Source organism: Spea bombifrons, chromosome 2 (genome assembly GCF_027358695.1).
Source record: "Spea bombifrons isolate aSpeBom1 chromosome 2, aSpeBom1.2.pri, whole genome shotgun sequence".
Lineage (NCBI taxonomy): Eukaryota > Metazoa > Chordata > Amphibia > Anura > Pelobatidae > Spea > Spea bombifrons.
In genome coordinates, this window is record NC_071088.1 from 7,948,701 (window position 1) to 7,975,911 (window position 27,211).

The 27,211-nt window shown below is 40.5% G+C and overlaps 2 protein-coding genes across 5 annotated transcripts in view; one reads left to right on the forward strand and one right to left on the reverse strand.

Moving 5' to 3' along the window:
• The window catches only part of HLCS (holocarboxylase synthetase), a 64,525-nt gene extending 57,156 nt beyond the window's left edge, over positions 1-7,369 (forward strand). For all 4 annotated transcript variants that reach the window (XM_053456274.1, XM_053456272.1, XM_053456273.1 and 1 more), the window contains exons 8-12: positions 2,142-2,209; positions 2,984-3,144; positions 4,759-4,873; positions 5,091-5,304; positions 6,382-7,369. In XM_053456274.1, coding sequence (XP_053312249.1) covers positions 2,142-2,209; positions 2,984-3,144; positions 4,759-4,873; positions 5,091-5,304; positions 6,382-6,553 — 730 coding nt within the window. In that variant the 3' untranslated portion in view covers positions 6,554-7,369. The remainder of the gene's footprint in view (positions 1-2,141; positions 2,210-2,983; positions 3,145-4,758; positions 4,874-5,090; positions 5,305-6,381) is intronic.
• A 9,575-nt stretch (positions 7,370-16,944) lies between these two features.
• Positions 16,945-27,211, reverse strand: part of SIM2 (SIM bHLH transcription factor 2) — a 32,937-nt gene continuing 22,670 nt past the window's right edge. Inside the window, exons 6-12 of the mRNA XM_053456276.1 lie at positions 25,271-25,356; positions 23,992-24,191; positions 23,232-23,338; positions 22,216-22,363; positions 21,010-21,175; positions 19,475-19,877; positions 16,945-18,025 (exon numbers count right to left, since the gene is read on the reverse strand). Of these exons, the coding sequence (XP_053312251.1) occupies positions 17,313-18,025; positions 19,475-19,877; positions 21,010-21,175; positions 22,216-22,363; positions 23,232-23,338; positions 23,992-24,191; positions 25,271-25,356 (1,823 nt within the window). The 3' untranslated portion in view covers positions 16,945-17,312. The remainder of the gene's footprint in view (positions 18,026-19,474; positions 19,878-21,009; positions 21,176-22,215; positions 22,364-23,231; positions 23,339-23,991; positions 24,192-25,270; positions 25,357-27,211) is intronic.

A 27,211-nucleotide genomic window follows, 5' to 3' on the forward strand; every position in this document is an offset into this window, starting at 1 on the left:
TGTGTGTAATATCTATATATTTTGTATGTGTGTGTAATATCTCTATATATATATTATGGTGAACACGTAGGTGATGTTTTAAAACAGTGAAACTCAAGCATTTAAGGATGTTTTTTAATTACCGTATTTGTCGGCGTATAACACGCACTTTTATAACTAAAATACGGAGCAGAAACCCTACCTGCGTGTTATATGCCGATAAATACGGTATACGTATGTAATAAAAATGTATAGAATACTGGGTTGAAACAAAATATCCGAGATATTAACCGGTGGCCATGTTACTAGTTCATGCAGCGCTCTATATATAGGAAAACAAATATTTATTAAAGGACCGGTCTTTACAGACTAATTAGAAGTTCCAGCCTTTTCTATGTATTGATGGGTGTATGTATGCGGAATGCAAAAAATATTCCATGTGTTATATTATTATGTACTTTTATGTTGAGTTTTTACCCCAGTGACCATTTTTCACTGTTATAGATGGAACTGCGCCTTTAAAGTCAGAGGCAATAAATATTAATGATACACCAGTTTCTTTTTCCTTTGGTGGTAAGAAGTGCAGACCCTGCAATAATTATTATTAGTTGTTATTAATGCAATTACTGCATTATTAGCTATTAATAAACAAGGATCATTATCATTATGTTATTATTTAAAGCGAAGCAAGTAGTTTCCAAACTTTCATGTGCGTCGTTAAGGTCCCTTATTATCCTCGTAAAGGTTTTGTCTGCGTGTTAAACGCCGTCAGCATGAGGCATTGCGACTCTTAACCATCCATCATGCCATCGAATGGTAATACTATGGCGCTCTAATTAGTTCTCCGGGGACAGCGTTACTTTGAAACCAATTTCTCGCCGGCTTGTTAAACGTTTTATTTTTGTTTTGCTGAACCCTACAGAATTTATTAAACACCGCGGTACCTTCAGCCAACGCAGCCAATGGCGAGCGACCTTGGGCCCGACCTTTAATTACCGTAAAGGTGCCATCTTGAGATATTCACATAACTTGAGGCTATATTATAGAACTTCATAAAACCCAAAAACCTCCTAGATCTTCCAAATAAAACGGGATGAATTCCAGAGTGCGGTACGGATTTGGGGAATACATCAAATAAATATCAGCAAAATACATAAACTATTATAATGTTTATGATGTAGCAATCCTTTTCAAAGCATGGATGATATTTTTTCTTATTCTTTGGTAATTCTGTATATTAAATCATATATTCTGGTTTGAATGATGATGTTTCTTGAAATATAAGCAGTAATCAGCGACCCGGCTGGTATGAATAATTTAATCCATGGATTTTTTTTAAGCAATTATATAATATAAAACATAATTCCCAACATTCTGTTGGCGTCTGTTGGAATACATGGATGGGGCGTAATTTTGGGTTATTCTTCATCCAATTTAATTAATCTAAACTGGAGCATTGGCAATTATGAGTGACTATGTGTATATATAATATATATATATTTTTTTTTTTAAATATGTGTGGGTGTATATATATATATATATATATATATATATATATATATATATCATTTATTTATTTATTTTAAATAAAGTGGATCCCTCAAATGCCAGATTATCAGCAATGGCAGTTCTTACATCTAGATAATAGAATCCACACTTTTAACCCCTTAATGACAAAGCCCGTACATGTACGGGCTCAAAATGCATTGTTTTCAATCGGTTTAGGGACCGCCCATTTAAACTACTTCACATTAAGATATTCCTGATACAATCTCTAACGCACGCCGCTCATGCGCAGCATGTTAAACGAACACGGGTAGAGTCCAGGAAGTCGGTGTTAACTTCCTGTTTGAGTGATTCAATCCAATCTTTGCCAAGGATCATGGGAAATGAAGACAAATTTGCATACACTGTCACAATTGTGTCTTCGTTAAAAGTCGGCGCTGAAAAATATCATTTGTAAAGAAAACGTTTTCAATAAAAAGACAGCTCTGTTTAGCGCTCTAATCCCAGCGCGTTCTGTGTTTAGAGCGGGTTTTGCTTCTCCCGAGACAAATCCTATCCCTGCCAAGCGCCGCTGATAGCTCATTTCACACTTAATTAGCTTTTATTCGTCGCTGCTTCCTGTTCTAACCGACCGGCTCTTTTCCCATCACTCTCAGGCTGATGTTTCATGAACCGAAGGAAATGGGGTTAATCGCCATCGCTGCGCACCAGACTCAAGGCAAAGGTCAGCCGCTTTCTACCAATAAAAAAAACATACTCCTGGAAGGTTAACTTCTTCATTTGTTATGTTTTTTCTGGAAACCAACCCAAGTGTGATTCATTTCTTATTTATATAGACCATGGCGGATGGGATTTTATGCTTTTACTGATAAAACCCAAGTTTGTGGCTCCAGAAACGTCACGTTGGGGGTAACAGTAGAGGAACCGGTCTCTTTCCAGGGTTCTGTTACTGCAGGGCTGGGGGAATACAACTCCCATGATTCTCACCCATCCAGTAATACGCGTAGTCCAAGATGCGACAATCTGCATTTCCTCCAAATGAAGAAATTAATCTTAAGCTTTCGTGATCTTTAGATTGGGTTGATATAGTTAAACTTTTGTATTGAATTAATATAGCCCATTAACCCCTTAAGTGCCAGAGGAGCATGCAGCTCATAGGCTTCATTGCAGCTCAAAGGGTCACCCAAGCAAGATGGATATGTATACATCATATATGTTTATATACTTTATGTATATGTAAATATAACTGTGTGTGTATGTATGTTATATCTATAATATATATATATATATATATATATTTATCTTTCTATATCTATCTATGTATGTATATCTATCTATCTATCTCATCTATCTTTTCAAAGCACACAGGGCATTTAACCCTTGCTATGCCTCTGGATATTGTTCTACTGATTCTCGCTGCTCATACATGTGGCACGCATGGGATAGGGGGGCCGCTCCGTGCCCGTTTTCACCGTTTGGTTGTTTGCTCGATTTTCAGGTCGCGGTGGGAACGTCTGGCTCAGTCCCAAAGGCTGCGCCTTAATCACTTTACACATCTCCGTGCCTTTGTCCTCCCAGCTGGGGCAGAGGATCGCCTTCGTGCAGCACTTAATGGCTCTGGCCGTGGTGGAGTCTGTGAGGTCTCTACCTGGATACGAGGTATCACCGTTATTATTCTAATAATTCAGCCTGGATCGCACGTTTATTATGCAGTAATACCTCAAAAATATATATATATATTTTTTTTTGTAGCAACCATTAAAAATGTTTAATGTGCAAGATTTCACCTCTCATGTTATCTGTTAATTAGCCGTCGACCAATTGAAATCTCTCGCTGTCTTTTCCAGGTTTGCTACAAACATACAGTAACTTTCTTGTAACTCAATGCCAGAGATTTGCTCCGGTATCACATATATCGGATATATAATATATATATATATATATATATATATATATATATATATATATATATATATATTGTGTCTATATCAGTTGCAGATTGGAACGCTCTCTATGAAAGGGCTGACTTCCATCTATTAACCCTTTCATGCAGGGAATATTGAGCGCTCCAATCTGCAACTGATATAGACAGACTCCGTTACCTTGCCACAATATATATATACATGTATGTGTATATGTATGTGTGTGTGTATATATATATGTTTATATATCAGATCAATGCTGCCCATCTTTGTAATGAACGTTGTAGAGCGCTCAGAAGTCATTCCTTTAATACGCTGAGAGTAGTTTTCGAAGCTCTAGGTGTCATTGAAAGCCTTGAAACCTCTTAAGGATTCTTTTTCCACTCCTCGTCTATACAATTCATTTATCCGACCATTATTCTAATTAGGTATTGATAGGTTAAATCCCATTTACTTTGGCTTTTCCGTCTCTCGCACAAGCCATTCATCACGTGCAAAAAACGTTAGCGGGTTATCTCCTGAGAAAACAGAACAGCCCGACGTCTGCGATGAAAAGCCGTCTTGTCTAGCACTTTATATTTCTGTTACCGAGTCCTCTAATATTTGCTAACCATAAGCATTCGCCCCTCTACAGGAGCGTTTAACAAAACCATGTGTTTCCCGTATCACATCAAAGCAACGCGTTCCGCACATTTACACCAGTACCCCCCCCCGATGTATCAATGCCCCGCGTCCATTCATCAGTCGCGTTCCTCTATATTAGGTGTCTCCAGTAGAAAGAGAAGGTTGGAATGGGCGACCGGTCGTGGCTGCCTTCTTCGGCATCCGTTAGCTTTACACACAACATGGTAACCCGGCACGTCGCGTCCTACCCCCTGCCGCTCTTCCCAAACCTCAGACCGGTCTGCCTTAAATCTTTGTAAGCCGTGTGGGGGCGCGTATCGACGTCTCTCCTACGGGGGGCTCGCGGCACAACCACTAAACGCAAGCAGATGGATTCACTTTGAAGAGCGCCATAGACTTATCCGCTCATTGAATTGGCCTTTTATAATGCTTGGGTAGAGCGCCGGGGGGGGGGGGGCTGCGATTTATCCCGGCTTTACGGCCCTTCTCCCGTATTGATGCTGTGGTTGCCTTAATACTCTTAAATGTTTATTTTCGGGAAATTTAACTCAAACTTCAATACTTTTTTTCCCCCCACAGTAAATTATTAGCTCTATTCTGTAAACCTTTTTTAATAACAGGGGGTCTCTGTATTTAATAATCCCACAGAATGTATACCTATGTAATAATTTCACGATAATACACGTTTTTGCTCTCTTCTTTCACACCTTTTTTTTTTTATTTACAGGATATCGAGTTAAAAGTAAAATGGCCGAATGATATATATTACAGCGACCTGATGAAGCTTGGCGGAGTACTGGTGAATTCTACGTTAATGGGGAATACTTTTCACATTCTAATCGGTATGAATTTATGTTGTATGTAATTTTACCCGCGGAATCCTTCTTGCCCCGGCCCACCGCGACCAGGGTCGCTTCTCATCCCCGGTCCGGCCCTGATTCGGTCATTCGAGGATAAACCTCCTCTGCCGATAAAGAACTTGAATTATTGCAGATTCCCACCTACCGCCTTTATAAATATATATATAATATAATGTATGCTTTTTTCTCTGCCTTCTAGGCTGCGGCTTCAACGTCAGCAATAGTAACCCAACAATTTGTATCAATGACCTCGTCATGGAGCATAACCGGAGAAACAAGACAAATATTGAACCACTAAGGGTGGATTACTTGATTGCCAGATCCGTGACGGCTCTAGAAAAGCTCATTACCGCGTTTCAGAGGGACGGACCCGATGGCGTTCTGCCTCTTTACTACAAATATTGGGTGCATAGGTGAGCGGGGGCCTTTTTTTTTTTTCTTGTTCGTTCCCCATTTGCTCAGCACGGGGTAAAAGTTCACCCGTTGAATACTTGAAATAACACTCAGATAGCTTATCGTACGCCGTACATGCCCTGTACGCTGGGATTAGACAGCTTGTTTTTAATTATGCGGTGTGTGCACAATATTTCCTACATTTGTCTTGTAGATAAGAACATTGCGCAGCATTGATAAGCTCAGCCGACGAAGAACTTAACGCGTTCCTAGCAGAACCGGTTAATGCCTGGAATCTGCTGCTCCCTGCAACCCTATGCGTTTTAGCGAAGGGTTAAAAAGTTGCCCCATGTTGAGGAATGCTTTCTCCGGCCCCCCCAACCGTAGGAGAGGAGTAACTTAACGTGTTTTGGGGTGGGAGGTCATGAGAAAGTTAAAATGGCGGTTCCCGTGATGTATGTATAGCGTGTATCGTTAGCAAGGTTTATTTACTTGGCTGAACTGAAAAATGGACGTTTTGGGAGACGGTCCATTTTAGCGTTTTCCACACTATTAAGAGCATCCTAGTAACAGAACGACGGGTTCCACAATTCATCTCCATGGGGTTTATTCGCTAAACGCAGCGCTGCAGATGAGTTTATGAGAAACCAATCCTGCCGTCGCTCATTATTCACGGCCAGGTCAGCCCTTCTCGGAGGTTGACCTCGTCTTTGTCGGCTCTTTAAAATGTATATACGATGAGACTAATTAATTAATCAGACTTTCACTCAACTACAGCTCACCACATACTGAATATTATGCGTGTATGAAAAGAAATGTATTGCACAGGTTATATATATATACACACAAAATTCAGAAAGGACCCAACAGTGCCCTGATCTTCTAAATAGAATTGCAACACGGTAGAAGGCAACAAACTCATCGATTTGATCCAGAAAGAAGCCTCACGGCGTTACGGAAATCATTCATTAGATATTTATAAAGGTAGCGCAATGGGATGTTTAGCATTAAAAACTCCATGAAATGGGTGGCACGGCGCGGTGGTGTCGTCCCAGTCCTGGAGCGACTCGATTTAATGGACTTCTTCTGCCTTGCAGCGGGTGCCAGGTTCGGCTCGGCAGCGAGGACGGCCCGTTGGCTTGGATAGTCGGTTTAGACGACTCCGGATTTCTGCAGGTTCTCCAAGAAGGGAAGGACATCGTCTCGGTCCATCCGGATGGCAACTCTTTCGACATGCTGAGAAACCTAATCGTGCCAAAGCAATCGTAATCCTAACACTAGGTTTTTCTGGAAAAAAAAAGACATTCCCAAAAGAAAATGGCCTTTGTTGGTCGCAACATCCGATGCTGGACTTTGAATGGCAAATGGCAAGCTTATATCAATCTATATATTCCTGTCTATATAGATTGACGTTTAGTAAATGTTTACTTTATCTTACTGAGGGAACGGTGTAGACATGGCAGAGTTACGCCGTACCTTACAAGCAGAAATGGGGATAATATAGAGGATTAATTGCCTTAAAAAAGTCCTCATTCTCATTTGAGGCGCCTTTCTCTGATAGTTCGGCGTTTTAAAAATATATATTTGTAAATTTAATATAATTCCTGCCTCCTCTGTGACAGCCACACGCACCGTAGAAATAACCCTCTATGCCCTCGTTGTATAGAAAGTTAACGCGATTAAAGAAATAGGAAAGGATACAAAGTTAATAAAATATTCTTTTTCCTGGTCTTCGAAAATACTTAAAGTTACACGGGATGGAGAGATGGCCGTTCCGACACTCAACGGCTGAACTCCGCAAGCTGGGCAGGTATTTCTCGGTCCTCCTACGTGGCCAACGTAGAAAATAATGAGAAGACCGGGGCTTGAATGGCAGCAGCGGGCAGCAGAAGGACCATCTCCCCTCCCCTAGGCATCTGTGATTTTACAAATGCTGTCTGGCTGAGTGTGCTGGGGGTTGTAGTCCCGAGTAGCCGTGCCGGAAGTTACACGATCGTAAGATATAAAGCGGTTCAGAAATTGTGGCCTTTTAACCAAGTCTTCCACGATACAAACGAAAAGTTTTTTACATATTTGCTGTAAATATTCCCACATAAAATGAATAATAATAATAATAATAATAATAATATACTATGGTATCCAACCTTTACTATCAGATATAGGGAAAAAATACAACTTTGCATTAAAATGGTGTGGATATGCTTTAGTGGATGCCCGGGCTGGGTAATATACATCTGAATATCTCTAATTGATCATTAAATAAAAATACTAATGCTAATAAAATACTAAAACCATTCAAATAATAATTACTGTAGTGATTTTTTTAATACTGAATCAGATACCCTTTTATATATATATATATATTTATATGTATATATATATATACATACAAGCTGTTTAAGGGTTAAGCTCAATCCATACGGTAAAATTTCAAACCCTTCCGTAAAAAACGACATATGTGGTCGCAGCCAAAATACCGACGGAGTAGTCCTTCTGCAGCTGCGTGTTTTTGGCCGTTGGTACAGGATATATTACTTCCAAATTGGTCATTTTGGTTTATTTATTTTACACAAATGTCTTTGGCAATAAAAGGAATGCAAGAAAGAATATAATATCCTATTGTGTGAGACCTTTACAGTTATTGCTCCGCGTTCGCTATTAAAACGTCCCCGTAGACTGCATAACGAATGGCTATAGACTTCACAAGCCTCCGGGGGTGTGCGGGGGGGGGGTACTCCATAAGCCGTTTAAACTGCTTAGATATTTACATTTTATATATTCAAATGATGGAGGAGTTAATTTGTTTCTGATTTTAGACAATTTTAACCAAATATGTTTAGTTTGGGTTTTATGAATGCGAAGAATTTATATATAGTCGATTATCCGCTAAGTGGTTCTATATTAGTCGGTGTCATAAGTCGGTGTTTTGATTCGGTATAAGCGCCGCAGGTTTATGGCGTGCTTATAGAAATCCAAAATCCCTACCAAAGCCAAAACCATAAAGACGCAATTGAAGGCAAGGTTAATATAAATGTGTTTCCTATTCTGGAATATAATTCCTAGGAGAAAGTTTAAAGTCGCAGAGCGCTGGATCTCCTGGGCAAGTCTTAAGTAAATCGTATTCTTTGTAGATTATAACCAGGGGATTAGGGTAATATTGGGCGTTATTCACTAAACTGTGCTTTCCTGGGAGATGAGCTATTTCATATTAACTCCTTAATTATGCATTGTGAAGGGCTAATGTGATGGCAAACTCCCCAGGGCTGGCTCTTCTAAAATTACTCATTAAACTGTGAGTTTGGAGCTAAAATGTGTTGACATAAAATATTTTGATTCCTTGCTGTCCCTGACAGCCTCGCCAAGCAAGAATGCGGATTAAAGTACTTTGTGAGAGCTTTAAAATCTTTTTTTTTTTTAAACGTACCTAAGGTAGAAGCTGCAGCTACCTGATTCCTCTGTGGTCTGATGCTTCTTGTCACTGATTGGCTGCTTGAAACAGCCAATCAGTGGCAGGAAAGCATTTCAGTTGAAATCAGTAGGAGTCATTCAACTCAAGGTTGCTTAAGCCAGAGCCAGTAAGTATACCATTCCATGAAATGTGTTTGATGGGAAGAAAGCTGGAGCCTGGGTAAAGGGGACATTGCAAAGTGTCCCTTTTAATCCCATCTGCAAGAAGGGACTTCCAGGAATCTTCCTCATTCATCGATACATTATTCCCAACCTACGCAGTCTACTCCGCTCTTCTTGCAGGAGGACCTCACCGGGTTTGGCACTTCACGATGCGTAATGAAGGCGGTACATTTAAAAGTTACCTGGAAATAACAGCTTTAGTGAATAAACCTCATCTTAGAATGCAAGATATCTTAATTTACATTTTTTTTGAGATAATCAAGTTTTTAGTAGAATTAAAGCACTTCCAGGCCTTCCTAGCACACTCGAGTTATCATTTTGTAATCGTAGAAACCCTTGTATTTCTATGTTTTCTTCTGAGAATCTGGTTCTGTTCCTTCTGGATAAATAGTTTACGAAATAAAAAAAAATTAAAATGTGTTTTGGTTAATAATTTGTCTCCGTGCGTAATGAATAACAACAATCAATGCTTTGACGGCCAATAAATTACGGACGGGTTATTTAAAACATACAAACCAAGCCGATAACCCTACCGGTACTTCATTGAGTTCTCCCTGGCCCCTAAGCTCAGGGTTCCAAATTCAAATTGTAGGCAACATTCTGGTTGGTTATCCCTTCCACCCAATCAAAAGCCCCGGCTGGTCCCCCTGTTCCCGCTTCTCGTGTTCAAATGTATTTGTCCAACCAAATGAACCCTCGTACGTCGTGCTCAGTGCTCCATTGGCCAGAGATAATGGCGGTCAATATGTTTTGTGTTTCTGTGAGTTCACCGTTGTTCTTTCCCCCCCCCAATGCTATGTGTGTCGTTTTACACAAATAATTTCCCATTTTTTTTATTTTTGCCACTACCAGGAGCTTTCTAATTTACATTAAAAAATATATATATTTTTTTGCTGCCAATTGAAATTAATGAAGTGCCTTGATTTACAGGTAATTATTACAAAAACGTATCCTTATTCTTTTTTTTTTTTCTTCTCATATGAGATATACCGTATTGGCTCGATTATAAGCCGCACCCTTAAAGTTTTGTGCTATTTTAAGGAAAAATTTATTTTTAAAGAAAAAATACACATGAGTAGAATGGTACAACAGTATTTTGCCTAATGAACAGTAATACATGTATTTTAACATTTTGGTAGGATCCAGGTCCCCTGCAGTGCTGCGGGGGATCCGGATCCTAACCCTGCTGCTTCCCCGCAGCAGGAATAAATGAAAAATAATAATAAAAAAACACCCGCCCGGCGCCCCGAAACTACATGTCCCGGGCATCGGGCGACACGAACTGCGCATCCCTGCGATAAACCCCGAATATAGGCTGCACCCCCAATAAGTGCAGGCTTTATTTGGTCAAATACGGTATTTCCATCTGGAGAACAGAGCAACTTTATTTGGGGATTTTTATTAAAAAAATAAAAAATTCTGGTTTCACATAAAACGTCAGAATGGAATTGTCTGTAGTCTGAGCTCCTATGGTCTGTAATAATCCCCAGTTGATAAATGGTCCGCGTCGCACGCGTTGTATGAATATTAGAATGTCTGTTACTTTTTTCCACCCGTTGGAATTTAGGAAATCAAGGAGAGGGGGGAGCGAGAGGAGTTATTCTTCCCTCCGCTTCGCGTGTTAGAGGCAGATATCAGCGACACGCAAAGCATGTGGGATTGATTGTCATACATGCTATGGGCTTGATCTGTCGTGTATGAAATACTACATTTTAGATGAGTGGCCTAGGGTGACCGGTCCACGGGGGGGGGGGGTTTGAAGTTTTTTTGGGTTGTTCCTGTATAATGCATAGTGATATCAGGAAGTCGTAATGTTCATTGTACCTCAGAATCCTGGGTAGGGCTGCAACTAACGATTATTTTTTTGATTATTTGGATAAAAAAACAATATTGTTTATTTAAAATAATTTAATGCAGAAACTGGGTGTTAAAAACAAACAGCAGAATATAAAACGTTAAATTGAAATTGACATCCCCCCCACGCCCAGAATAGGGAATGAGAAAGTTTGAGGGTCTTTTTAGGCCCTCTGGATCCAGATCCCTGTCTGTCTTTGTGATTAAAGATTACATAGAATTGTAGATTTAAAAAAGCTGTATGTCATAGTAATAAATTGGGGGGAAAGTACAGAATATTGGTGCATTTCCCTTGATAAATGTACGTGGAGAATCGCATGCCGCAAAAGCCTTTGGCAGAAATTGAATGAATTGGGGATATAGAACAAGGATAGGGCAGCGAAGTACTGGTTCGTAAGAGGTTAATTATTATTAAAGGGGCACTACAGTGTACCGGGACCCCTCTAAACAAACAATAGATATGGAAGTATGTTGTAAGTAAATAAAAAAGATACCTCTGTATGAACAACCAATAAAAAGAGAATAACCGAAAGGGTTAAATGCCTCATTAATGTAATTTATGCAAAACATTGTATTTTTAAAAATATTTTTTTCAGAATATGTTTGATTGATTTAAGAGAAAAGTAAGAGTTTTACATCATGTTAGACCCATTTGTCCATCTATAACTCGGACATTAATCAGTCGTTGGTCTCGTCTTATATTCAGGAGATCTTTACCCCACGCAGGTTTAAATTCCCATACTGTATTTGCCTCTACCGCTTCTGCTGGGAGGCAGATCCACCCTCTCAGTAAAGTAAACCCTCCTTACGCCATTTGCCTTTTACACTTAGACAGATGGGCGATCTAGTTCTATAAAAGGGCACGTGCTTGACAAATGGAGTTAATATTTTTTATTAAGCGCGTTATTACGTTTTTAACGCGGAGATTTCAGCGGAATGGCGAAAGCGCGGTTACCAAGCGCTCTTCGGTTCCAGAAAGCCGGTTCAGAGGCCTCCGTAATCCACTCCTGATTTCTGATTCCGCTGTTTGTCTTCCGCACGCTTTGCCTTTGGATTGGATTCGATGCGCTGCCTGTAATGTGAATTCCTGGCACTGGAGCATCATTCCGCTAAATAAACCCCGGCAAACGGAACTCTCCCCACCCTCCACGCGGAACGCGTCCCACCGACCCGTAGCATCTCGCTGACCCATAGCGTCCCGCTTAATGTAATATTTCTGGCTGCGCTTTTATAGTCATTCTTTTTATTAGTCGTAATACTGGAGCTGGTTTAAAAAAATAAAAAATAAATCCTAAAAACAGGAATTACAGCATTTTCACCGCTTTAGACAGAAGTATTATTTTTTCCCTATATAGGCAGCTAGGTGGCCGTTCATAATTGGAAATTAACGGATCTGGGTGGGGAAAAGTAAATCTTTTTTTATCTGGTAGATAAGTGGAGAGGACTCCCAGCGGGTGTGGTAAAGGCTAATACAGTGAGGGAATTTAAACGTGTACGGCTCCTGAGTTTTATGTTTGGTGGTGTTGTGGGTAATATAATGAATCCGGTATAATTCATAAATATATTCCCTTTTTTATAAATATTACTTTAAGGATGATTTGAACCCAAAGCTTAAAAGTGGATTTATCTCCATAGTAACAAATGGGACTGTCCAATGAGCACTGGGATCTCAGTAAGTCCCGTGCCTCGGCCTTGAGATGCTCTAAATATTAACCCTTTTTAGGCCGAACTCTGTATAGCGAGTGTTAACGGAACAGCTCTAATAGAGGTCCTTGTGGAAGCCTTGAATTGTCATTATTTAAAGATGCAGGTAATTGAGTCACCTGTATTCAAGCAGGGATATCAACTATGAGGTAACTGGGAACAAAAGCACCAATTAGGAGGCACGGATAATATCAGATCAATTCAAAGTGTATGACAATCTGTCCCTTCACTGTGAGACTGGGGCAAAAACCCTGAGAGTTTCCACATACGGTCTTGACATCATGCAATTAAGTTTTATGAAATTTAAAATTCTATTAAATGTACCTAAAAAATATTTAACATTTCCTTGAATGTATCTTTGTTAATGTCTTTTGTTTCTGTGAAAAGTATCTTTAATCTTCATATCTATCAATTAAAGTTGTTCTTGAAGTGAAATTATATACTTGGCAAAAAAAAAAGTGTACGGTTCTATTAATGTATCACAACAAACAAATGTATTATTGGCAAACTAAAAAAATATATATATTTTTTTTTTTTACAAAGCAGCCATTGGCCCCTTTCCATTGAAAATTAAATTGGTATTTATTGCCGTTATTCCATTTTCAGGTAAGTGGCAAACATTTTGTTTAAGAAAAAAAAACTGAAAATATTATTAAGTGAAGATGTTGAATATAGCAAAATACGTTAAATTAGAAATTACTTTTTTTTTTTTGCAATATAGTAATGGATTGAGTTAAATTAAATGAAAAAGAAACTTAAAAGCATCAAGCTGGTTATTTATGCCTCCTGACACATTTTAATACACAAAAATGTTGGGTAAATCTAAAAAAAATAAAATAAATTTAAACCGCAAAAACTAATTCCTAAAAAAATAACTTCGATAGTAGCTTCAAATCCCCAAATTCACTGCAGAACAATTCATTTAGATTTGGGCTGAAATGTTTGTACGAATCACGGAGCCATGAAATATATTCACGGGCGATTATAGAGTGAGGAGCGTCGGCGAGCGGATAAATGTGCTTTGGAAACACCCTGAGGCGATAATCCCTGACATTGGTAACTCATTAAGTGAATATATACCAAACTATTACCTGACAAGATTAGAATTATGTGTTCGGCCGCCCGGTGGCAAATCATTTCTTTTAATGTTATTGTTCATGGCATAGCCTGTGTGTATTTGAGATAATGGTTTCCTCAGTAGGCCGGATTCTCTAGTGTTTATTACTCTCCGTGTAAAACGGCTGCCGTCATAGGATCAAATTCTGTATTGGCTGAGGGACGGAGCTCTCAACGTGTAAATTATCGGTTATAGTACACGCATGAAGTACATGCATTACACAAACATGTATGTACAAAGTCTCCCTCAAATTATTAACGATTCCTTATAGAGTATTCAGCAATTGTGAATAAAAAATGGCTTCCATCCCTTGGATGCACATAAAAATCCCATGAACAGAGGTCCTGTATCGTTTGTAATTCACTCCTCGATGTAAAGGTTAATATCCACCGAGGTCTTGATGTGGAACTGCTTTTTTGGTGGAGCAATGTAGTTCCAATTTGCTTTTTTGCGAATCTTATGGAGCAGTTTGGTGCGATGGTGAAACCACAGAAAGACAGAGCCTTCATATGGCAAGTGTGAAACTGTAATAGCCTCCACCACTTCTGCTGGGAGACTGTTCCACTTATCTACTACCCTCTCAGTAAAGTGGAACTTCCTTACGTTTATATCTAAGCCTCTAACAATCTAGTTTTAGATTATGACCACTTATTCTTATGTTGCTCCTCCTTGCAAATAAGCTTTCCTCCTGTACTTTGTTAAATCCCTTTAACCCCTTAAGGACAACGGGCGGTGCCTAAACCCATTGAAAACAATGTATTTTGAGCCCGTACATGTACGGGCTTTGTCATTAAGGGGTTAAGTATTGTAATGTTTCTATCGCATCCCCCCTCTCTCTTTCCTCCGAGATATATATTTCCTGATAAATTCTGTCCTGAAAACCACTCACCATTTTGGTCGCCCTCCTCTGAGCTCTCCCCAACGTGTCGAAATCATTCTGAAGATGGGGGCCTCCAGAACTTTACATAAAACTCTAGGTGAGGTCCAGAGATCTGTAAAGTGGCAGAACCACCACCCTCTCCTGCTACTAATGCCTCTCATCATACAACCCAGCACCCTGCGACGCTTTTAAGACATCAGTAAAAGCCCCTCTCTCCGTCGTCCCTGACAGAGCAGTGCCCCCAATGCTATATTCTGCCTTGGGATTTTTACGTCCCAAGTGCATTATCTTACATTTATCAACGTTAAACTGCAGCTGCCACACATTCAACCATTCTTCTCATTTACTTAAATCACTTGTCATTTGGCTTAGTTTACCCTGAATATCTACCCCGTTGCAGACTTTTGTATCTGCAGAGTTATCCTTCTGTAATATCACTGATACAATTATTTAAAAGTACAGGTCCCAATACTGATCCCTGAAGTACCCCACTAATAACGAGTCCTCCTCCTGAATATCCACCTAATGCGGAATGAATTCATGCTTTTAATGACTTTCTAGATGACTCTCTTTAAGTCGGATAACGGTAGCGGATTGTCCCGCAGTATTTGTGATATTTGACATCAGATTTCTGAGGAACCGTCCTTATTATACAATATTTTCATACATGCTTTGCTGTGAGTATTATCTTCTAGACTCCTGCTCAGGGTATGAGTGGAAGGCACTGCTTGTCCATCTCAGTGAGTGAAGCTTTTACTCATCGTCTGCATCGGTGGAATGGGGATTATATGGTCAGGGAAAAAGTAAAATTGGCAGAAAATAGCTCCTTTTGCCCCAGGGGAAACTCTCGTTGGTATGATTGCATTATATAGTCCCATTCCTCAGTCATAAAGAGTGATAACTTTAAACTATGCGGGTGAAAAGAATAAAGGTAGGAAAATGGAAGGACCTATTGTACAGCACTGCGGAATATGGTGCTGCTATATAAAACAATAAATAATAATAATAATAAAATGGTGTAATATGGGTCAGTTACATATCCTGTTTAGAGCAGCAGATCCAGGGGGCAACAGCCCCTGGGCTTTTACTAGTGACGATTGGCCTTCCCGGTGCATTGCAGCGTATAAAATCGGCCCGTATATATTGTGCGTCGCAGAGCCAAACACAAACTGGGGTGGTCAGCGCGTTTAAACATAGCGGGCGGCCTCGCATATCCAGCTGTCGGCCATAATTACATCATCAGGCAGCCGCTGGCCTTAAAGTGCCAGATCCTCAGAACAGTAATTTAGGATTAATGATAATTATTTAATCTTTTTTTTTTTTGTAAATAGATTAATTTAGTGGGTTCATAGGTCAAATATAGGAAACGTTCCATTTAAAGATCACGGCTCCCACAAATAGAAGTACAAAGGCGATTGTATAAAGCGTGTGTGTAGAATTCGGCAAACTAATGTGTTTACTTACCTAACTCGGTAGCTGAAAGTAGAACAATAAGATAAGAAGCAATGCCACCAATCTGCTCACCTGTACTCAAGTCAGGGTATCCCCCAACTTAAGGTAAGGTAAGGGGTTCAGAACTTCACAATTTAAAGATTTTTATTCATTTTAAGCTTAAAATGAAACAAAAATGGTTGAGAACGTGTGCCGTCTGTACGTGTGCCGTAAACTGTATCCAATATTTGCCATCTGAAGACAACCCTTCCAAGATCCTTTTCCTTCTTGGCTCCTTCTGGATTAAGGGGTTTGCCCCGTGTTCAGGGGCTCATCATTCATTTCTAAACTGGAAGCAGATGGGTTTCTGAGGCTGACCCTGAATAATAGCAAAGCTTTTCCTGGCCAAGAATACCTGTTATTATAGGACACGCTGAATGATTCCTCCCCATCTGGTAAAGGCCGCCCGGTAGTCTAATATTTGAGGTCTGACAGCCCTTTCTTCGCTAACTGTAGCTGGGAATATGGGTTAAATTATAATGTATTTGGGGGTTTCCCTTCACCATGTGAATGAATGAATGGAAGTACTGCTCCAGTGGCCAGTGTCTGGATACGTCCGCCAAGGGTACGCGAGCATAAAAGTTTCCCATTACATGCATGCGGTCGTTTCACGATCAAAACACTTGGGGGGGGGGGAGAGAGGCTTTTATTCAGGCAAATATAGTTTAAAGTGGACAAATTTAATTTAATCATTTTTGTGGCAGACATTGAGAAGTAAGCATAAAAACAGTGCATCGGCAAAGAGCTGGAACAACCCTAAATGACCCAAAAATGTAGACTGTATGTATAAACGCTGGCTGATTTCGTTCCCACATACTAAGAGCCTTTCTGTCCATCCAGATATGGGTTTATTTTACACAATTCTCAGATTTTGTTTTCTTTTTTTACCCTACTTTTATGTTTTTTGAACCTGATTTGTTTTGATGCATAACCAACAAGTTATATGCATGTCTGTGTTTGTAAATATATTATATATATAGAATTGTTTCAGTTTCGGTGACCATGAATATTATTTTCCTTTAAAGAAAGTTTAAGCTTTGATCTGTACGCAGGCTCCACTGCCCTTCCCGTCCATTCTGCAGTCGGAACATAGGAAATATCTGGCATAGGACTTCTTAAATGCCATGGCCTGCGCTGGAGATTAATCTGTAACAATGTTATTGTGAAGCTGTGTATTTCTGCCCTCATAGGTTCGGTTACACATGGTTTGCCAAGAACGCATGCTTGCTTGTCCTTCTGTGACCTTCCGCTCCGCTTGGTAAGGATCAGTCACCAAGTTTTTTTCAGGTTCCCTGTATTTAATTCCAGTTTTCTCTTTTAAACAACAACAAAAACTCCACGCGATGCTACTGTCACCTTCCATTGGCTATAATAACAGAAGTCCCGATATAATGTGGAAGTGCAGCATCTCGATGGGTTTCTGAAGAGGAGATGGATGAGGGACTTTGGTTTTTGTAAATAAATGTGTTTACTTCTTCAGCGCTATAACCATAGCTTTCTGATCCATGTTCTGTTCCTGCGCATGTTGCCGTTTGGCATGACCCGTGTTTGGGTAACACATGGTAGTTAAGAGGTACATATGGAACTTGTCCTCCAGACTTCAAGTGCTCATGTTCTGAATTGGGGTTAGAGAATTTTGGGGCCATTCTGTCATTGTTCTCCAGTTCATTATAATCTGTGTGATGAACACTAACATGTCCGTACCTAGGCTCCTTCATACAAATCCTCCTTGTCTGCTCATAGACCATCGGTCTTGGAAGAAGGTGGCCTAGTTGTCCAATAGTCTTTGCATGGAGGCATTCTGATTTGGGCAGAAGAGAATTATTTAAGGAGTTGGAATAATGCTTATCGGTGGCATTTATCTTCTCTTGATGGTACCGGCCGTAAGCAAGCTTGTTCTCTTCTTTTACGGCGTGGTAGCTTGAGGCTGCCCTGTTTTCGAACTTGTTGCTCTTGGATGCTGCCGAGTAATAGAGTTCATCTTTGTACCTGACGTTCGATCTTGACGATGAACAACTCGTTAAACCTTCAGATCCGTGGTCTCCAACGTTGTATCTCTTACTTGCTGTTTGAAACAAAGATACATTATTATAATTATTATTATTATTATGTATTATTATTATTATGTATTATTTATATGGCGCAAACAAGTTACGCAGCTCTTCTTGCAGTCCATACATCCCAAGAGTGAAAAGACCAGAAACAAAACTTTACACTTGGCTTAAAAAACGATACTAAAGCTTGGTAATGAGTCAATGTATCTGTAGACTTGGTTATCAGCGTTCTAATCATTCCCACTTCGTTTAACGCAATACGAAGCCTCAAACAGCGGAGGATATTTCTGTGAACTGGTACGTGTTATGCGTTGGCTTGGCCGGACTTTTTATTCTGTTCATCAATAGTTACTTTTCATTGTGAACTGCTGGGGCATAAAACCCTAAGCTGTGAATATAACAGCTACTGAGCTCTTATTTAGTCAGGGGTGAAGCCAGGCCTCTTATATCCACAAATTCTGTTTGCAGAAAGGCTAAGGAGTAATGCTGATCAAACATTAATGGATACCGGTTAACCTGCAAGCCATTAATTCACCCATTCATGACGTGTGACAAAAAAATCCAAAAAGAGAAATCATTCTTTTTTTTGCGTTCAATGACATTTTAGCAAATATAATAAAATATGATTAGGTAAGATGTTATCGTGTCTGTGGCCGATATAATTTTAGGATTGCTTTCAACCGCCCTGGTGTGTTCACTGATGGTTTCAGAGGGCTAACCCAACCAAATGTATGGATAAGGAGCAAGGCCCTACTTCATACCCTGGAGGCTTTAATGCTGAATGCACAGGGAGCTTCCCGGGGACGCAGTAAGTTTCCATTGAGTTGACCTCTTCAGTCGTTTTGCTCAATTCCATAGGTACTTGACTTGGGACAGTTAAGAAAAGCTCAGAGATTGTTGGTCGATGATAACTTAGATCCCATCTTGAACCATATTCAGTGTGGATATACAGTATGAGGTCATGGACTTGTATGAGGTCACACATTCCTATACTCTATAGTATTCTCTATAAGCGGCATGTTTCTAGATAAACCCAACTACGACATGAAAAGCCCTGGCCACAGATTCCAGCCCAACCTGGGTGCAAAAGTTAAATGCTGGGGTCTTACGCAGGGGTCTTGTGCGGCAGGGATAAATGACACTGGCCTTCAAATGGCTGGGCATGAAGGGGCCTTGAATTGGCACCTTGCCAAGGACTCCATAAGCATTAAACCAACTCCGGCACATATCTAGATGGGGAATCAGGTGTTTTTCATGCAGACCACAACAATGTTTTTCATTCAGACTGTTTCTTTAGAGGAAGGAGTTTTACATTAACGAGAATATTACAAAGACCATCTTCGTTTAGTAACAACTTCCGATCTGATGTTTGATTAAGCTTAACTTTTAAAAGTTCCATCCCATCAATAGACCACCCACCACACAGAACAAGCTTCAAAGGATATTAAAAGCGGACTCACCTTCATACGTCTGAGCCAGGCCATGCCGGGTTTGGTTGGCCGGTTGGTCGTGAATACTTTTTGATGGGCAGTTTGGCACCAATGAGTTGGCGTAATGCCAGTGGCATTCACCCCCTGTCTGCAGCGTACTGAAGAAAAACCTTGCCATTTCACAAGAAGACCCTTGAGGCTGTGCAAAGCGAGAAGGCATTCCTTGCTTCTTGGCGCCCAGAACATGGGAGTCGATGGGGAAGTGTCCGTAGTGGTACGGAAATGGTAGGCTGTATGTGGGAGCATATAAAAGTTCACTGTTTTCTGGATGGTTGGTTTGCTCTGAGTTCATGGTGGAGTTTAACGTAGGGCTACCTTTCCAGTTTCCAAACTGCGGGCATTCATTTTTATCAGCGTGGAAGGAGCTATATGGCTGAAAGAAAGAAAGAAGACGACCCAGTATTACAATGGCGGCTTGCCCCGTCTCTTTTTGGGTGAGAGTGGACCAGGAGGGTTTGCAGAGGAGTTTTGGTTTTAACCGCTGGACTTCACTCTACATTATGAAGGGCCAACTCCATTGACCTTCTGCTGCAGGAAGATCTTCAATGGTCCTGGATAATGTATAGTTAAGTCAGTGAGAATTTTCAATTCAATTGTAAATTATACAGGGCCAGCTCAGCCCTTCTTGCTGGATAAACCCACCAGTAGAAAACAAAACTCTCTTGCAAACTCTCTTGCCTCTCTGATACCCCTGAATCCTCAGCCATTGGCTTAGATAAATTATAACACACTTATGTCAATATGATGATGTCTAAAAACAAATCCTGCGCCGAACATTGGATAGTTGGATAGTTAACGTGGGGATGTTTCTCAACAGTCACTTCCCATTCTATTCTATGCATTACACAGGGCCAGCTCAGCCCTTGCTGCGTAACATTCAAGTGTTCGCTCTTCCTCATGCATGCGGTAAATCAGATTTGCGTAATCTATCTTGTGTGTTTTCTACATGAAACCATATGATCTTGTTTTAGATAATTGAAGGCTGAATTAACCTTTTAGGATCCGGATGTTGGAACATTCTACTTGTAACAATGTTGCGGTACGTGAACAATGTTCTGATTACCAGCACATATAACACGTCCATGCAGTACGCTTAGCGTGTCTGCCTGTTCTAACATTGATGTGTGAGGTTACCATTGCCCGGCGTGATTCTATAGCCGGCATTGCTCTCTGTCCCCGCGACTGGTGATGGGAAGGGGGGATTCACTCTATTGCCCTCAGGCTGCTTTATTTTAAAGATTTTGGGACACTACGTATAGTTACAATTCCAAGGGTTCTAGGATAACGTGGACTTTAGGCAGCATTTATACAACGTCTGGATCCTTTTAAAGCTTTCCGGTGCACTTGCTTTGTGTAAATATGTTTTGCATGGGGATGGCTAGTGTTATCTGCCAAATGTATCTGCCTGCCTTATTACCAGGCCACTGGGCTTGGACTTGCACCTGGGGAGAATGCATCATCCCCAGGAATATCTGATCTTATCCATACCCGGCGCGAGGAGTTACCTGCGGGTACGGGTTTGTTCTTGGCTTGGCTTTGAGTTTTGCCGCTTTCATTTTGGCCGGCTTGCGGGCTTCCTGTGAGGTAGTCACTGTGGACCTGCAGGCAAACGGTGCCTTTGAGACGGCCACTTGTTCTAAAGACATCTGGAGGTCCTTGTACTCGATATCTCTGCGGGGAAGTAGAAAAAAACAAACGTTTGTTTCTGCATTTGTCGCACGGAAGACCAACGAGGTAGTGGCGCTCTGTGCTATCGTGTGCCGCGCCGCTGACATCAGAGAGGATTATTATTCTCCGGTGTGAAAATGGCAACATAGATGCCTGTAAATACCCACAGCAGCTGAATGTAACCCCAAAAATCCCACAAAAATGCGGAATACGCGGTCAGGACAAATTCCAGGACCCGTCACACAAATAGTAGAGTCTCAAAGCAACAACTAAAAATTGGGGATTTAACCCATTCCTTCCCATTGCACAGCTCAGAGATATACTTTTATCCATGTGAACCGTCCTTTATTGGGCTTACTTTGGGCTTAAGTTTTTCTATCCCGTTGTTATATAGATTACCAGTGTGTACACCATCCTGGGGCTAGATTCTCTGTATTGCCCGCCAGGCACTCAATTTTGCCCCCCTTACACCCATTGGGCACTTGGCCTATTGTGGTTCATTGTAGCTCACTTTTTCCATAAGAAGTTTTCATTGCTTTTAAAGAAGGGCCTCTAGGCTGATATTCCTACATATAGTTCCTAAAAGATAGCTTTCTTTATAAATCGCCGCTGCTTGGAGCACTTAAGAAAAGTCGTTCAGATGACTGCATTCCTGTAAACGTTTACCGGGTTTAAGCAGTAAACATAGGCAACACAGTTGAAATTGGGACTGCCCCACGCAAATCAGGACAGTTGGGAGGTATGTGGTTGCCCAGTTCTAACAAACAATCACAAGCCCTGGTACACAATAAAATCTTTATTTCCATGCACGGATGTTAATATTAATAATACCGGTAATAATAGTATAATAAAATTAAGGATTTCACAGAAATATAAATATGTAATTATTTTTAAATAAAAGTGTCTGCATTGTTTTATGCGCTGAAAAATGTAGAAGAAACTAAAAACAAGAGACCTGTAAATTTGTTTAACGTGCTTAATTAACATTTTAACAAAGTCCTTTAATTTTTGACCCTCGACACAGTTAACCGCTCCGCACTTACGTGAGTACGTAGTTCACACTCACGATGCAGTGAGGTCTCGAGGAGCGGCTGTTATGCACTATTGTCGCGTAGCTTTGGACCCAGACCCAGCCGCCGTGTTTGGAGAGCAGCCTGTAGTATTTTGTAGTCACCTGGCCTTTCACCAACACTGCAAATAAAAATGATAGCAAATAAATCGAGAATAAAGTCCCATTCTCCGTCTATTGACAAATACATTAACCCGCCGATAAGGCTAAGAAGCCGGTGTTTAAATATTATGTTCGTTGGCAGCTCGGCTCTTGTCTTAATGTGCGTTAAACTTATTGTCAAAATGTATACTGTCCGTTTTTATTATTATTTATTATTATTTTATATCGACCATCAAATTCCATAGCGCTTTACACAGGTAGTATTCAGTATTAGTATTAAGTACTGATATTCAGTATTAGTATTAAGTACTGGTATTAAGTATTGGTATTAAGTATAAGTATTCAGTATTAGCATTGGTACTAAGTATTGCTATTCAGCATTGGCATTGTGTGGTGGAATTAAGTACTGGTATTAAGTTAAGTACTAATACTGAATACTTATACTTAATTAGTATAGTTATTATCTCTTGTTAAGCGCCAACAATCTATGCAGCGCTTAATTAAGTACTGGTATTAAGTATAAGTATTCATTATGAGTATTCAGTAGTAGTATTAAGTACTGGTATTAAGTACTGATATTCAGTATTAGTATTAAGTACTGGTATTAAGTATTATTATTAGTATTCAGTGGTAGTATTGGTATTCAGTACTGGTATTGTGTACTGGTATTAAGTACCGGTATTCAGTATTATTATTGTTATTATCTCTTATTTATATAGCGCCTACAATCTATGCAGCACTTAATTAAGTACTGGTATTAAGTATTAGTATTTAGGTATTTGGTATCTGGTATTTACCGGTAGTTATTTTGCTTAATAATGAAAGTGCATCAGGGGTTAAATAAAAACGTGAAGATTAAATGAAAGTGAATGTCATTTTGCGACTCACAGACATGATGAGCGTATCTCAGGTGGAACACATCGCAGCCGTGTACGTGGTGATACAGCGTCTTCTCGATTAAGTCCTGCGGCTCGTAACCGGTTAATTCAGCTACTCTGCAATAAAAGGCTAAGTAGTGAGCAATCTATCCGGCGGTATTATCTCCCATCTTAAATGGACAAAATTTATTTTAATGGACATAATTTGCTTTTCTTCAAAAACAAGGACATCTCTTAGTGATGGGAGTGTAATTATTCGATGCCTGTATTGTGCATAGAGAGAATGTGCCAAAAAGGGTGCTTTCTTCATCGTTCTCGGATAAAAGTCTGCTTATTAAGGTTGTATCGATTTTATATTTTTTTAGTCCTGATACAAAAGCCAACAAAACGAATCCAGAGTTTCTTCCCATGAAAGACTGAACAGCACAAAGTATGTCGTGGGCAGAACATGATGTGGCCGGTGCTTTCAGAGTTCGTTCAAGTCTGCATGGTACATTTTCAATAATGTTTTTACAGAATTGTGTTTCTTTTATGCTGTTTCATCCAAAAAATATATAGAACCCTGTGATACCCTCATAGCAAACATTCCGAGCTCCTAGAAAAGAGGGGCATCGGGGGGAGGAGAGAGGGACGGGGGATTTGAGTCCCAATATGGTGAACCACCCTAGGAGGAACATGACGCTGCCCTGTGCCCCCCTGATTTAATGCGCCCCCCCGGCCAATACACCTGCCCCCCGCGGCGTACCTAAAATGACAGAGTATTCTCTTACCTGGAGTCAAGGAAGATGAGTTTGAGATCCAGGCTCGCTCTAAACATGAACATGTTACTGTGGAGTTTGATTTCTGTTATTGCGCTGGGTGGTAAGGACTGTCCCACAGCAACAAGCCCTACAATTTGATAGCAGGAATCATATAAAGACATGTCCAGCATATACTGCCTTATTTTCAGATACCCACTGCAGTGAATCACCTGTCATACAAAGATAAAACATATCACATACGGACGACGTATATCACACACGACACAGGTACTTTGTAACATGTAGCAGCCCCAATAAGACCTCTGACCCGTCTTGGGATCATTTTAGACCCAAATATAATTCCCTTCTCTACGCTGAAGATGTATTTCACTAGAATGTCCACGAGTGTTCTCCCAGGAACAGCCTCCCAGCAGAAGTGGTAGGGGCTGATGCAATAAGGGTATTTAAACATGCATGGGATAGGCATATGGCTCCTGAATCTAAGACGAGACCAACGACTGAAATAAAAATATATATTTATTGGGATGTAGGGGTCTTATTTCAATCTTTAAATATATTTATATCGCTTTATTTTGTGTATAGAATATAAAGCGACCGATACGTTTTTAGTAATAGAATGCAAGTTCTTTGAGACAGAGCACAGTGTCGGATACCTTATTAACATAATGGGAAGGCTTCTGGGTGGAGTTTCGGAAGGGGTGGGGCTAGCTCTGTGGTGGGTGGGGTTCAGAGTGCCTAGTCGACTGGGAGTAGGAGGAGAAGTGGCCATGTCCTACAGGGGAAAGTGACCCGAAAAAACCTCCCAGGTATGCATAAGACGAATATATATATACCGTATATATATATATATATATATATATATATATATATAATATATAAATACAGAAATATATATTGCGAAGCACAGATTATTACATTTCCATTTCATTGTTTGGGCTTTTTAAGGATTTTGCTGGATGTATAGTTTTTTTTTTAACAAAGAAAAAGCATATAAAGCAGCCAATATAAAATAAAACATACATTTTCTTGAATAACACACACTGTAGCTGGATCAGCTCTATGCGTTTTGTTACAAGATTTGTTAGGTGTAATCTTGGGGTAAATTGGTGTTTTTTGCTCTCTGATCTGAGTTTAATAAAAGGTATGTTTTATTTCACCCCAGCGGCTTTATTTTGTTGTCTTGCCGCGCCGGGAGGATCTCTGCGGATGTGGAGCGTGGCTGACCTGCTGAACTTGTTCTCTTTTATCAATTGTGTTTCAAGCTGAAGAAACAAAGAAACATTCTTACCTTATAACCGCTACATGTCAGGCCGGCGTTTCTTTTTGCCAGAACGCATTTCATTCGTAGGAAAAAAGACCTCTCAATCTCGTATTCTGGGGGGGAAAAAGAGTCTGAGTTGCTTTAATGTTTCTTTTGCCAAAGGAGCCGCACCTGGATCACTGAATAATGCGTTCCAGATCTATCTGCAGACTGTGGGGTCTATTCACAAAGCATCGAGTCGGGTTCAGTGGGTCAAATTTACTGAATGGGCTAAAAGAAGTACCAAAGTACCAGGTCCATTCACTAAACTCGGCTCACCTGCCAACTCACAGCATTGCCGTAGAAAGAATAGACCCTCTAATCAACTCTATTAACAGTGAATGCTGACAATCAACACGACAGCGCGCAGCTCAACAAACAAGTCAACAACGCACAGCTCAACAATCAAGTCAACAACGCACAGCTCAACAATCAACTGGACAACTCAACTCGACAATGTGCAGCTCAACAATCAACTCGACAACATGCAGCTCAACAATCAACTCAACAACACACAGCTCAACAATCAACTCAACAACTCAACTCAACAACACAACTCGACAACGCACAGCTCAACAATCAAGTCAACAACGCACAGCTCAACAATCAACTGGACAACTCAACTCGACAACACAACTCGACAACGCGCAGCTCAACAATCGTCTCGACAACGCGCAGCTCAACAACACGCAGCTCAACAGAGCTCAACTAAACCTGCAAATCAACTTTTTGTGAACGGACGAGTTCCTGTTTAAAATCGTAAAGCCCCCCCTGTAACTCAATTCACAAATTCAACTTTTGTGAATTATTGCGCTCATGTTTACAGTAAATGAAGTGTTGTTTGCCTGCTACTCAAATAGCCACCAGGGAGTCTCAAGTAACAAGGGCTTTATTCAGCAGTTACATCCTGCCTGGGTTCATTCTATGCTCCCTTTTTTGTATTCACAAGCAGTCCCTTTGGGTTAATGTACTTTGGGTAAAATGATATTATATGATATTAAATCACTGGGCATTTATCTGTTGTTGACTCTTTGTGACCCAGGGAAGGAGACACAAACCCAGCTATGCGACTTTGGTAGGGGAAGTAGGACCAACCGGCAAGACCCCCCCCCCACACAACAAGCGGAAGCAGCAACAGGTCTTCCCAACGTGCTCCACATACCCCAATCACTTCCAGGTGTCTTCTCACAGACTCCGGGATCCTTGTATGTACATTTCCCTCTGCTTAACCCCAAATATATAGAAATGTTGACTCTATAACACCGACTACACGCTCTGATTATTCTTCACGGCAGGCGACTGGCTTAATGCCTCTGATATATCAATGAACTGGGAAATAGTGGCTCATTTTGGTTCTAGATCCCTGAAACAATATTTATTCCGTCCTCGAACTCCACTTTGCTAGAATTGCTGCAATAATCCCTCTATATTTAAACTTCCACGTGGCACCCGCTGACGTAAGGTGAACCCGATAAAAGAGCTCCCGCTTTTTTCCACTGGTGACACAATATATATCAGTGGGTCTACCCACTCATGCTTTCGTTCTTTTTTTTTTTCTCCTATACGTCCTCGTTATCTTGCCTACAGACTAAAATCGTAAAATTTAGAGGGTACATCTCCCACCTCGAGGACCTCCACGGCCCGTATACCATTCCAAGCCAGAGCTTCAACTCCGACGAAGAAACAAACACCTTAAAATAACTTTCACCTTAAGAGATCTTTCCCTATAGCGTGAGGTCAGTGTCTGTCTGGGTCTGTGTTTATTAGTCATGCGGCGCGTGTCTGCTAACACGCGGTCTCACCCGCTACGTTACTGGATACCTTCTAACAAATCAGCACTTTATGGGATAACGGGATTAGATTCTGCTTCGTGTATGTGTCATTTGTTATTCCTCTCTGAGGCTCGGCTCTCGAAACGCTGTTCTTTTT